At 41.8% G+C, this 11,492-nt stretch overlaps 2 protein-coding genes across 2 annotated transcripts; both read right to left on the bottom strand.

Annotated features, from left to right (window-relative positions):
- Positions 1-144: 144 nt before the first annotated feature.
- On the bottom strand, positions 145-5,918 carry naa30 (N-alpha-acetyltransferase 30, NatC catalytic subunit). The gene is made up of 4 exons (XM_029713469.1): positions 5,169-5,918; positions 4,616-4,736; positions 4,102-4,157; positions 145-1,297 (listed from the first exon to the last, which is right to left on the bottom strand). Exons 1-4 carry the CDS (start codon positions 5,520-5,522, stop codon positions 1,160-1,162), a joined length of 669 nt encoding a protein of 222 aa, XP_029569329.1. The 5' UTR covers positions 5,523-5,918; the 3' UTR covers positions 145-1,159.
- Positions 5,919-7,535: 1,617 nt separating this feature from the next.
- Positions 7,536-10,919, bottom strand: ap5m1 (adaptor related protein complex 5 subunit mu 1). The gene is made up of 8 exons (XM_029713462.1): positions 10,622-10,919; positions 9,811-10,471; positions 9,466-9,693; positions 9,223-9,362; positions 8,946-9,031; positions 8,707-8,819; positions 8,530-8,626; positions 7,536-8,417 (listed from the first exon to the last, which is right to left on the bottom strand). Exons 1-8 carry the CDS (start codon positions 10,687-10,689, stop codon positions 8,335-8,337), a joined length of 1,476 nt encoding a protein of 491 aa, XP_029569322.1. The 5' UTR covers positions 10,690-10,919; the 3' UTR covers positions 7,536-8,334.
- Between the last annotated feature and the right edge of the window lie 573 nt (positions 10,920-11,492).

The raw sequence follows: 11,492 nt of genomic DNA, 5'->3' as shown, positions 1-11,492 counted from the left end.
ACAGGTGTGGAAAGGTCTAAAATTAGCTTGACTAACACCAGCATAATGTTCAGAAGGTGAGAAAGCACATTAAAAAAAATAATACATTTGGCTTTTTGATCTTATTTCCATCATCATTAACAATACATGGTAGTTATATAGCGCTTTTCAAGGACCAAAAGTGACTTTAATTTTGTTACTCAATCTTAATCTCTAAAACGATGGAAAACGGACAGACAAAATACTACCACCAAAAAGTACAAAATCCCAGCAATGAATTACCAAATACATTACTTTGTCCATCTTAAATTGAAAGGTGTCTTGCGATACACTTTTGAAAGAAGACCCATAAAAGATATCTGACCATATTTTGTTTATCTTCAAGACCTCTAGACACAAAAATGAGTACGTACAAATGGTACAAAATAATTTCCCTCAATGACCGTTTAATTTAGCTTCAAAGAGAATGTATTTTCTAAATTATCTTTGGGGCTGAGTTTTTGTTTAATGAGAAGCACACTGAAGACCTCTTGTGCTCCCCAATTCCCTTCAACATTGAAAAGATCTATTGCACTTCAGAGCTCCTTTTACCCTAACAGGAAATTGCTTATTGCAGCAATCCTCTCCACCTTTATGAAAATCTGATGGAAGCTCTTAGCAGGATTAGAGAGACAGTAACACTGGCCAGCTACCACACACCTGGGGCCACAGCGGACACACAAGACAAGGGACAACTGCATTTTGTTCTTGAATCAAATGAGAGGTATTCTCTTTTCTTATGACTTCTGAAGCATTTAGGCTGTATAGCCCTTATAAATGGCTTTATGAAAACATTCAGTTTGCATAGTCTTACTCTTCTTCCCAACTTATTTTCGCCATGTTTTTAGTCCTCTAATTTAAAAAAATAAAAGGACAGAGGCAAGCTGTTGTTTTGTTTGTAATTGATTTAGTTTGGTCGAGGTCAAAGGCTAGGGTGTGGTTATTTTCAGTTCATTTCCACTGGCCACTAAAATGCCACAAGTACTCCCAATTCAACAAAGAAAACTGTGGTACCGGTCTCCAATTTTCCTTCCTGATATTTCTGGATTTTATGTGGCGTTGATGTTTCCCTCGTAGGGAGGACGTTTGTTCCTGAGACTGGGAGAAAGAGGTCTCAGAGCCAGAGACACTGACTGTATTGCTACCGGAGCCACAGTTTGAGCCGCAGAGCATCCACTCCATTTAAATAGTATTGGAAGAGCCTCTTGTCCCTTACAAAGCCCAGGTTCTCATACAGTTTCTGGGCTGATTGGTTGGTGATCTCAGTCTCCAGCACCACCTGTTAAAGTCAACAAAACCAAGTAATTTGTAAGAGATTGTTACCTCCATCTCCATACGATACAAAATGGTATTCAATGGCATTTTCAGTTTCAAATGTGCATTGGTGTAATGAGATTAGAATCAAGCTTAAAACTTCTCACTATTTACGGTAAAGAGTGTGGCCTGTTATCTTCTAGCTAAAATGTGGCCTAATGTAAGGTGACCAGAAATGGTTTTGCTTTTGTGTGGGGAGGGGGGATACTGTTTGAAAATAAAATGCCATGGAACTATATTTAACTATCAATTTTCCTTATTGTCCTTTAAAATACTTCAAACACAGAAATGGAATAACCCTCCACAGTTCTTAAAAGCCTAGCTAGTAATTTTTGAATCACCCAGGTTTGGTAGCCTATTGCTGTTGCATGTACTTTCTGGTCATGGTGTGTTCATATTTTTTTTTTTTAACCAGGAAAAGCCCATTGAAACCCAGAGTCTCTTTTTCAAGGGAAACCTGGCCAAGAAGACAGCAACAATCAATATATTACAGCATTAAAACATACAATTCAACAACATGATCCAGCCTAAAAAAAAAAGCATTTACACTCCTCTGTAACAGAGTCTCCCACCAACATTTTAAATTAATTCAGTGGCACTAACTAGAGGTCAACCGATTAATCGGAATGGCCGATTAATTAGGGCCGATTTCAAGTTTTCATAACAATTGGTAATCGGTATTTTTGGCCACCGATTTGCCGATTTTGTACATTTTTTTATTATTATTTTTGACACCTTTATTTAACTAGGCAAGTCAGATTAAGAACACATTCTTATTTTCAATGACGGCCTAGGAACGGGGGTTAACTGCCTTGTTCAGGGGGGGATTCGGGGATTCGTTTTTGCAACCTTCTGGTTACTAGTCCAATGCTCTAACCACCTGCCTTACATTGCACTCCACGAGGAGTCTGCGTGGCAGGCTGACTACCTGTTACGTGAGGGCAGCAAGAAGCCAAGGTAAGTTGCTAGCTAGCATTAAACGTATCTTATAAAAAATGATCAATCTCAACATAATCACTAATTAACTACACATGGTTGATGATATTACTAGTTTATCTAACGTGTCCTGCGTTGCATATAATCGATGCGGTGCCTGTTAATTTCTCATCGAATCACACAATTGAAGGTTGTGCAATGTAACAGGAATATTTAGATTTAGGGATGCCAACCGTTAAATAAAATACAGAACGGTTCCGTATTTCACTGAAAGAAAAAGCGTTTTGTTTTTGAGATGATAGTTTCCGGATTCGACCATATTAATGACCTAAGACTCGTATTTCTGTGTGTTTATTATATTTTAATTAAGTCTATGATTTGATAGAGCAGTCTGAGCGGTGGTAGGCACCAGTAGGCTCGTAAGCATTCATTCAAACAGCACTTTCGTGCGTTTTGCCAGCAGATCTTCGCAATGCATTGCGCTGTTTATGACTTCAAGCCTGTCAACTCCCAAGATTAGGCTGGTGTAACCGATGTGAAATGGCTAGCTAGTTAGCGGGTGCGCGCTAATAGCGTTTCAAACGTCACTCGCTCTGAGACTTGGAGTAGTTGTTCCCCTTGCTCTACATGGGTAACGCTGCTTCGAGGGTGGCTGTTGTCGATGTGTTCCTGGTTCGAGCCCAGGTAGGAGCGAGGAGAGGGACGGAAGCTATACTGTTACACTGGCAATACTAAAGTGCCTATAAGAACATCCAATAGTCAAAGGTATATGAAATACAAATCGTATAGAGAGAAATAGTCCTATAATTCCTATAATAACTACAACCTAAAACGTCTTACCTGGGAATATTGAAGACTCATGTTAAAAGGAACCACCAGCTTTCATATGTTCCCATGTTCTGAGCAAGGAACTTAAACCTTAGCTTTTTTACATGGCACATATTGCACTTTTACTTTCTTCTCCAACACTTTGTTTTTGCATTATTTAAACCAAATTGAACATGTTTCATTATTTATTTGAGGCCAAATTGATTTTATGTATGTATTATATTAAGTTAAAATAAGTGTTCATTCAGTATTGTTGTAATTGTCATTATTACAAATACATAAAAAAAAAAACACGGCTGATTAATCGGTATCGGCTTTTTTGGTCATCCAATAATCGGTATTGGCGTTGAAAAATCATAATCGGTCGACCTCTAGCACTAACATATCTAGATGAAGCGTGGATTGTAAACTATTCCATGCCTCTGGTGCACAAGCCTCTGGTGCCTAATACTGTAAATGTCCTGGGAACTTTAAGTAGCAACCACCTATCAGACCGGGTATGGTAACTGCTGGTGGTGGTGGTGAAGGAGACCAGACTACAGAGGTAAAGAGGGAGTTTACCCAAAAGGGCCTTGTAGATGAACACATAAAAATATACGTAGCTTCCTGCACATATAAAGTGAGGTCCAACCCACCATTTAGTTGGTATAAGGTGCAATGGTGGGTGAGTGACTTGGCATTTGTAATAACGTGCATGATAAACAGAGTACAGTCTCTGAATCACTGGTCAAACGTTCTCATAAAAGGTCCACGGCAAAGCCTCGGGAGAAAACGAGTTTGGTAAAGGGATTGATACATGCAAATCTGATTAGATACAGCATTTGATTATTTAACTAATCAGCCCCAATTTAACTTCAAGGTTGCTTTTTTCTTTCTAAGGGCTAATCAGGGACATTTTCAGGGACAGGCCACCAAAATTGGGGCCTGTTCCTGGAAATTGGGGACGTCTGGCCACTCTTGCCTAATGTCTTCCAGGGTAGATATGATTATGTAAAAGAAACATACCTCATCACAGTCATCATCCATCATAGCATAGATAGCCTTTTTGACTAGATATGTACCTGAAATGACAGGAGTGATGACATGTTAGAGATAAACATGAAACATAACACAGTCTTGCAGGGGTGGGTATAATTTGTGTAATGTTCCAACAGGACTCTGTTCCAAAAGCTTCGTAAAGTACAAGGTTGCCAACAAACATCGCATACAAAGTAACATGACCAATACACCTAGCTAACTAGCTGCCGAATAGGCATCAACTCACCATGTAACCTATTCTTAATGTTTGTCGATAGGCTACCAGAGTGAGGACAGACATTTTTCGGAATAAACATGGTGAGTGAAAAATGTAATTAAATAGCCTACTCCCTACCTGGTACCTTATTCTGCCGCTATACAACTTTGTATGCGTTGTTAGTTGGCAAACTTGTTATTTACAAAGTTTTTGGAACAGATACCTTTTGGAATGTTCCACAAATTTTACCCACTCATCTTGGAGATCCTTCTAATGCCCACTTACCAATTCCTTTCCTCCTGTATCTGGAGTCCACAGCCAGCATGGCAATGTAGCCACGGCGAATCTTCTTGTGCATATCCAGTTTGCACACAATGGCACCAACACAATCCTTATCCACCATCGCCTGTGGCACAGAGAGGTACAACATTTTATTATCTACTGGCTGGCAGGTGTGAAGGCTTTTTCTCCAGCCCTAACACACCATATTCAGCCCTGAGCATAGCCTGGTAGTGGCAAACTACAATACATGATCAATTCCTAAAATCCATTCAACTTTATATCCGATTAAACGCAACTCTGCGATTTACGATGGAGTTGAGTTTGCGACTAGTGTGGGCGTACTGGAGACCCGACGTCACATAAAAACGTCATTTTTTGTGGGGTTTTTTTACTCTCGATTTCACCATCCAAAGTAAATAATTGCCGGCAATTACACACGACATTGTTATGTTATGTGATGTTGGAGCTCCAGTCCGCCCACACTAGTCGACACTCAACTCCACCGTAAATCGTTGAGTTTAGTCAGCTAGTTAAACAACTTCATAGCTCTACGTACCAGGAAGCAGAGTTGAGGCCAGTTATGAATGAAATACCTATATGTATAAATCGAATAAGGCTCTGACAAGTCCTTGGTAATAAGCCTTTTGATGTCTGACATTTGCATTTCAGACTCGTATGGTACGTATTCCACGTCTCCCTCTATGTTTGAACATAACCCAAGCCTTCTCAGTTCTTCCACAATAACTTGAGAGGTGATAGTGGCAGCAAGCGCGGATGCCACCAAATCTTCTTCAGCGCACAGCGTCCCGTGGTCTTCCATGTCTCCCTCCATCACCACCACTTCTTTGCTGCATGTTAGCACCCCGTCGAAACTGCTGGAATCTATTTCAGCCATTCCCATAGTTGGCATGTTGTTGTTGATTTCGTTATTGTTCGCATGCAGACAGTGCGTTTAGCCAGCTAACGTTCGCTAGAACGAAAAAAAGTCGCTTGCACGGTTAAAGTTGCGAATCTGTTTTTAAAGTATATAATTTATTTTCTGTAGTTAACCCAACTCATGTACTGTAGCTAGCTAATAACTTCTAAAGTTTGTTGCTAGGCTAGCTTCTGCCTGTCAAAATTATTGCTGCCGTAAAGCATTTACTGTTCGAAAAACAACTTTACGACACTCAGTCGCATAAAATCTTAGGAACAGTGTTGTTGTAATGTCAAGAACAAGATGTCAAAAAATGTTATGAAATAATTTAATTTAGAATAAGACATCTATAAATCTAATTTAAGTTGTTTTTATCGTGCGACACACCGACAGAACTCAATAACATGTTCTCTAGCCCTACCACTGGATGTCGTAGTATGCTAGACAGTGTGAGGGGAATGGACATATCATGTCGATCAGTCTTGGTCCCTGGGCCAATAATTATTCATGTGTACATATATATTATACCATTATATAGTGGTCATTGATCACAAATTTAGAGTGATTTGCTCACAAAAAAAGTGCTATTTTTCTTGTGTTCTGTTTGATATTATGTGGGTTCCACAGGTGAGCACAAAGATGATCAAAAGACAAAAACCATGGGTGTTCATAAACCTAGTAGCCTTACTATTTGATAAACAAGTCAATGTATCAAATCAATTGCTTCAAAACATCTCCCGAAATTCAGCATCACAATTTAGTTGTATGATATGTGGGTTCAAGGCATTCTAGCAGAGGCTCATTAAACGTGCCCATTCATTTAGCAAGCCTTATTTAACCAACAATGCCATGTTTGCCAGTACAAACCCAGTGACTGCACTGACTCCAGGAGCCAGGCTGACAACAGGCCGGGATGCTCAAGAGCTTTGGAGCAATCTGCCCCTTCACACACACTGGGTCTTAAAGCCAAATCAATGTGGAGGGTGGGTGTCTGCCACAGCATACTGCTACATAAAAAGGTCAAGGATGCCGTGTGAGCAATTGGTTCAAATTGACAGAGGATTGGTCATGGTCAGTCTTCTGGGTGGAAATCCACATGAGAATGTGGCGATTGCACCAGCAAGGAGGGCAAGAGAGGCCAGTACTGGACAATAGAACACTCAGAAGAATCTGGCTGCAGTGGAACACACTCAAAGTGGATCACAATCTCCACCTGCTTTAACACTTCAACTACCAGATGTTCACATACTTAGCAGTGTATATATTACCAATATACTGTATTCCTTCCTTACTAAAGACAGGCTGTTGTATGTCTTGGGAAACACAGCTTGGTTAACTTGAGGACACTTAGAAATATCATCCAGATGTCTGTGCAGGGAAATAGTCTAGGCTAGGGCTCTTAAAATGTGTTTTGTAGACACTTACATGTATACCTATGCATTTTCTTTTAATTGACAGGACTTTCTTATCATGGTCATGTGTGGATGAGCTGTACTCTAACCAAATTGCAATTATTTGTCATGCAATATTTAAGGTGGCCACCACACCCTGTTTCTCTTTACAAGTGTTTCTCCACTTAGCCAGTCATCTGGCCAGCTGGGGGTGGTGGAGGCCTCAACTTTTTAGAGGGTTGTTCAGTGCTCCATCTCAGGCTGGAGAGGCTGGGTATTTGAAGAGGCCACTGGCTGACAGGCAGTGCAGTCAGAGGGGGGGACCAGGGAGACCTGCCAGTTCTCCTGAGAGGCTCTTTGTGGCAAAGACGCTGCCCAGATCAGCCTACCCTTTCACATCCCAAGCCCCATCTCCCACAGTACCTCAGCTCCAGCTGACGACAAGGCCCCAGCTGCTAATTATCTGGCTGATGGAGAGGCACTGAAGTGGGACTGTCAGAGCTAGGGGTGGCCCCTCTCTCTAAAGAGATGTGGCCAGTGGAGTGGGATGTCCAAACATTTCCAAAATATAGGAACTGGCAGCATCAATAAATACAAATGTACACAAATGCAGACATTATTGTATTAACGTCAATATTTATTAGCAATATTCTACATTTTCTCTTTCCAGTACTAATACTCTTTAGTAAGATTCAGTTGAATAACCATTATCTGTATTTAAAGCTAGAATCCTTAGTAGCTACATCCATTTTTGAACATCCATTAATGATATATCCATTTATACCCATTGATTCTTGAAGAATATAACTTAGAAATGACTCATGAACTTAATTCAACAGTCATACCCCATTAGAACCCAAAATATAAGATTGCTTTACTCCGATGTTTGTAAACAATGTAAAAAAAAAAAAGCACTGTATAGCCTCAAAACATAATTAAAAATATTATTTTGATATCATGGATAGTCAGTCCTTGCAACCATAACTATGTCTATGATTTTGGAAGTGGTTACATTTCTCCAAGCCCATCCCTCAGCTTTTTACCAAAACAGAGGTGGGGTGGACACTTTGTTATTGTTTCAATTAAGGATTCTAGCTTTAAGGCATATTCTTTCACTGAAAATTGATTGGTCTGTTCAGTACGGATGAGAAACTGCATTTTGCATCTTAGATGAGACCAAGGCTGTCAGAACAACAGCAGATACAAGCCATTCAGTTACAGCACTTTGACCATTGTGTTCATAATGTTGTATGCTGTTTGTTACACAGATTCAAACCTTGTCACCAGAATCCAAAGCAGTGTCTGTTGTCCTGCAATGATCTTATGCTCTGGAGATCCATCATGTGTTTGGCCCATCCCAGAAATGGACGAAGTAGTCATTTCCTCGATGCTGGTCTATACTCTACAGTTCCATCCTACAGCATCATGTGACCAGAGGACACTGGTGCAGTTCCAGTTGAGTTCCAGATAAAGTATTCTGAGGATAACAACTCCCGAGCTGCAGAGAGAAGAGAGAGCGCACATTCAGGCTTCACAAATACATATTTTTCATTAATATATTTTCATAGAAAATAATTAAACCGGCATTAGAACCCAAATCTCTCACTCACATGTGACTATACGAGGTTTTGCAGAGGAATAGACCTGCACTGAATGCTGGTCCACACAGCATCCAGACAGAGTCAAGTCTGGCACTCGGAAGTACAACTGAAAAACATGAAGGAAAAGTTTTTCTGGTATGTTTAGTTTTAGATGCATCTCCAATGTCTAGAAAGAATCTGACTTACTTTGATGTAGGCTGTAAGGTCTGCACAGAGAGGATCTGTAGGTCCTGGGAGCTCCCCTGAAAAACTCACACTGCCCTCTAGTGACACCTCGCGGGACTTGGGGAACTTCTGGCCTAAAGAGTGGCAGGGCAGAATATGCACGTTGTTTTTCCATAAACAAAGGGTATTTGAAACTTAAATATGTGGTACACTGGGTCATTGCACAGTGTAAATGTTGTCCCCAGACCAATGAGACGTACCGAGGACCCAGACCAGCAGGTTCTTCTCCTTGGACACTTCCAGCTGTCCTGAGCTCACTTTCACATCCACACTACCCATCTGGTCCCTGCAACGACACAGAGGTCAGAGGTTAAACGTAACCTCAAGTCAAGATGTGTTTCTTTACAAGATTCCAGAAACACCGCATTTCAAGCAACACTAGAAGGGATGATTATGTGTAATAAGCTACTATATTGACATCAGGAAGTGCATCATCAATGTGAGATGTTATGCATTGTTTATATATGCATAGGTTACCTGTTAAAAAACGGCAGATGTGCCTCACAGTACTCAAAGCTGTTCCTCACACTCTCGTGAAGTTTGAGACTCACAGTAATACGCAACTGGTTGTCATCATTCTTCAGCTGATAGGTGCCTAGGATGGGAGGCACGGGGACCTGAGAAAATACATCATTCAATCTGACAAGAGATGAAGACAGCAATGTATGAAGGAGTGAATGCATGTATTTTGCTATTTTTACAAGCTCTGGACTTGTGTACCTGAGATGTGTAGCTGCAGAGCCTGAAAGGCTCAAGAGGAGGGGAGAAGGGGAACTTGTATGGGCCAGAGAAGGCAGAGCTGTCACAGTCCTCAACACTCATGGCAGTCAGAACACTGGCATCCAGTGAAGACACACAAGGGTGGACCAGGACATCCATCAGTGGTGAGCCATTGGGTGGCAGGGTGAGAGTGACCGTCACATTGGGAAGGACCCCCTCCACTTCACACTGATGACACAAAGGGAAAAAGCACAAATGGGTTAGAGAGAATGAGTAGACAGCAGAAGGTAACAAGAAACTTCAGCATTACATTACCATAGACATAGACAGTATCACTGTGCTCACCTTGCAAGTCACTGTGCCATAGACATCCCAGAGGTCCTGCCTGTTTCGGTTTCCATACTGCATGGAGCGCACCATCTCCGTTAGAGCCACATTCACCACAGCCCGACCACGGTGCACCCCTGTTTTCCAGGCTGGCTGTTTCTGGGTCCCTGCAGGAGTGGGCATTGCTGATGCCGATGAGGCCCCTGGCTGAGGGATGTCCAGTGGGGTCCCGAGGGGGCAGATCTGCAGGAGGATAGAGGGCATCATGGCCAGGCGAGAGGCCAGCCCCTCTCTGTCAGGCTTACTCCCAGACCCACAGAGGAAAGCCTGCAGGCCTGCCAACAGTGAGAGGCCCTGGGAGACAGAGAACAAGCTGGCCAGAGGAGGCCGGGGATCAGCGGGGGCATCCACCATGGCCAGACAGGCCAGGATCAGAGGCCCCTGGGAGATGACCAACACTGGCCAAAGGACCCCTCCACTGGGGCCTTCTACATGGAGCTCCAAAGCTGGTGAGCGCTGCTGGTGGAGACAGTCATCTCGTAGAGCCATGTAAGGTTTGTCAGAGTCAGAGAGGCCCAGCTCAGTGAGTAGGAGCTGGAGCACAGTGCCATCCTCTGGGACAGACACATACAATGAGCCGGCCATACACTTAGCACGCTGCTCCACTGTTGGGTATCGCCTGTGTGAGAAGCCAGCACTTTTACCGACTATGTACATAGCCAAAACAGCAATACGGAACAGGTGTGAAATAACATATATATAAATATAACACATATACATATAACATGATGACATTACATTTTACGCACACAGGAAAAACATTACAAACCTGGAAAAGCGCACTGCTACAGATTCTCCCCTCTCGTAAGATATAATCCACAATGCCCTCACACTCATTTTGTCCAGAAAAAAATGCCTGTGATTGATAGGTTATGCATACATATGATAACCACGTTTCTTCGATGATAGATCTACGAGGGAAATATTAAAGTAGTCCAACAAAGGGGGACATTTAGCCTCATTTTAAACTTGCACGACTGAGTTTTCATCGATATTCTGTTCTGTTTTCGTAGCAAAATTAACTTCCTATTTTTACAATCATGTGACAGCCTGAACCAATCAGGATACTTTTGCGCATGTGTGTTTACGCAGTGTACTTTCCGGGGTGTCACTCGTTACCACAGCCACAAAGTCAAAAATGAATTGTTTTTGTTACATTTTGCTATTCATTTAAGGTTAGGCATAAGTTTAGCAGTGTGGTTAGGTTTAAAATCAGATTTTGATAAGAGAAATTGTAAGCGGGGTTTAATCATACTAATGGACACGCTCGACATTGCAGCCAACTTTAGCCTTCCCTGTAGCTCAGTTGGTAGAGCATTAGCCTTCCCTGTAGCTCAGTTGGTAGAGCATGGTGTTTGCAACACCAGGGTTGTGGGTTCGATTCCCACGGGGGGCCAGCACAGGAAAAAATTTAAAAATTAAAAAAAAAAAAAATGTATGAAATTGTATGAAATGTATGCATTCACTACTGTAAGTCGCTCTGGATAAGAGCGTCTGCTAAATGACGTAAATGTAAAGGCGAGTCGAGACTGACTGATTTACAAATTCCCTTGCATCCTAAATAACTGCTCAATATTATTGATCGATTAGTCAGTCACAATTAACCCATGATACACCACGGTTTTGACGCTATCGAATAC

This window comes from Salmo trutta, chromosome 25 (genome assembly GCF_901001165.1).
Source record: "Salmo trutta chromosome 25, fSalTru1.1, whole genome shotgun sequence".
Lineage (NCBI taxonomy): Eukaryota > Metazoa > Chordata > Actinopteri > Salmoniformes > Salmonidae > Salmo > Salmo trutta.
The sequence above is the reverse complement of the archived record's forward strand: the minus strand, read 5'-3'. Positions and strand labels throughout refer to the sequence as shown.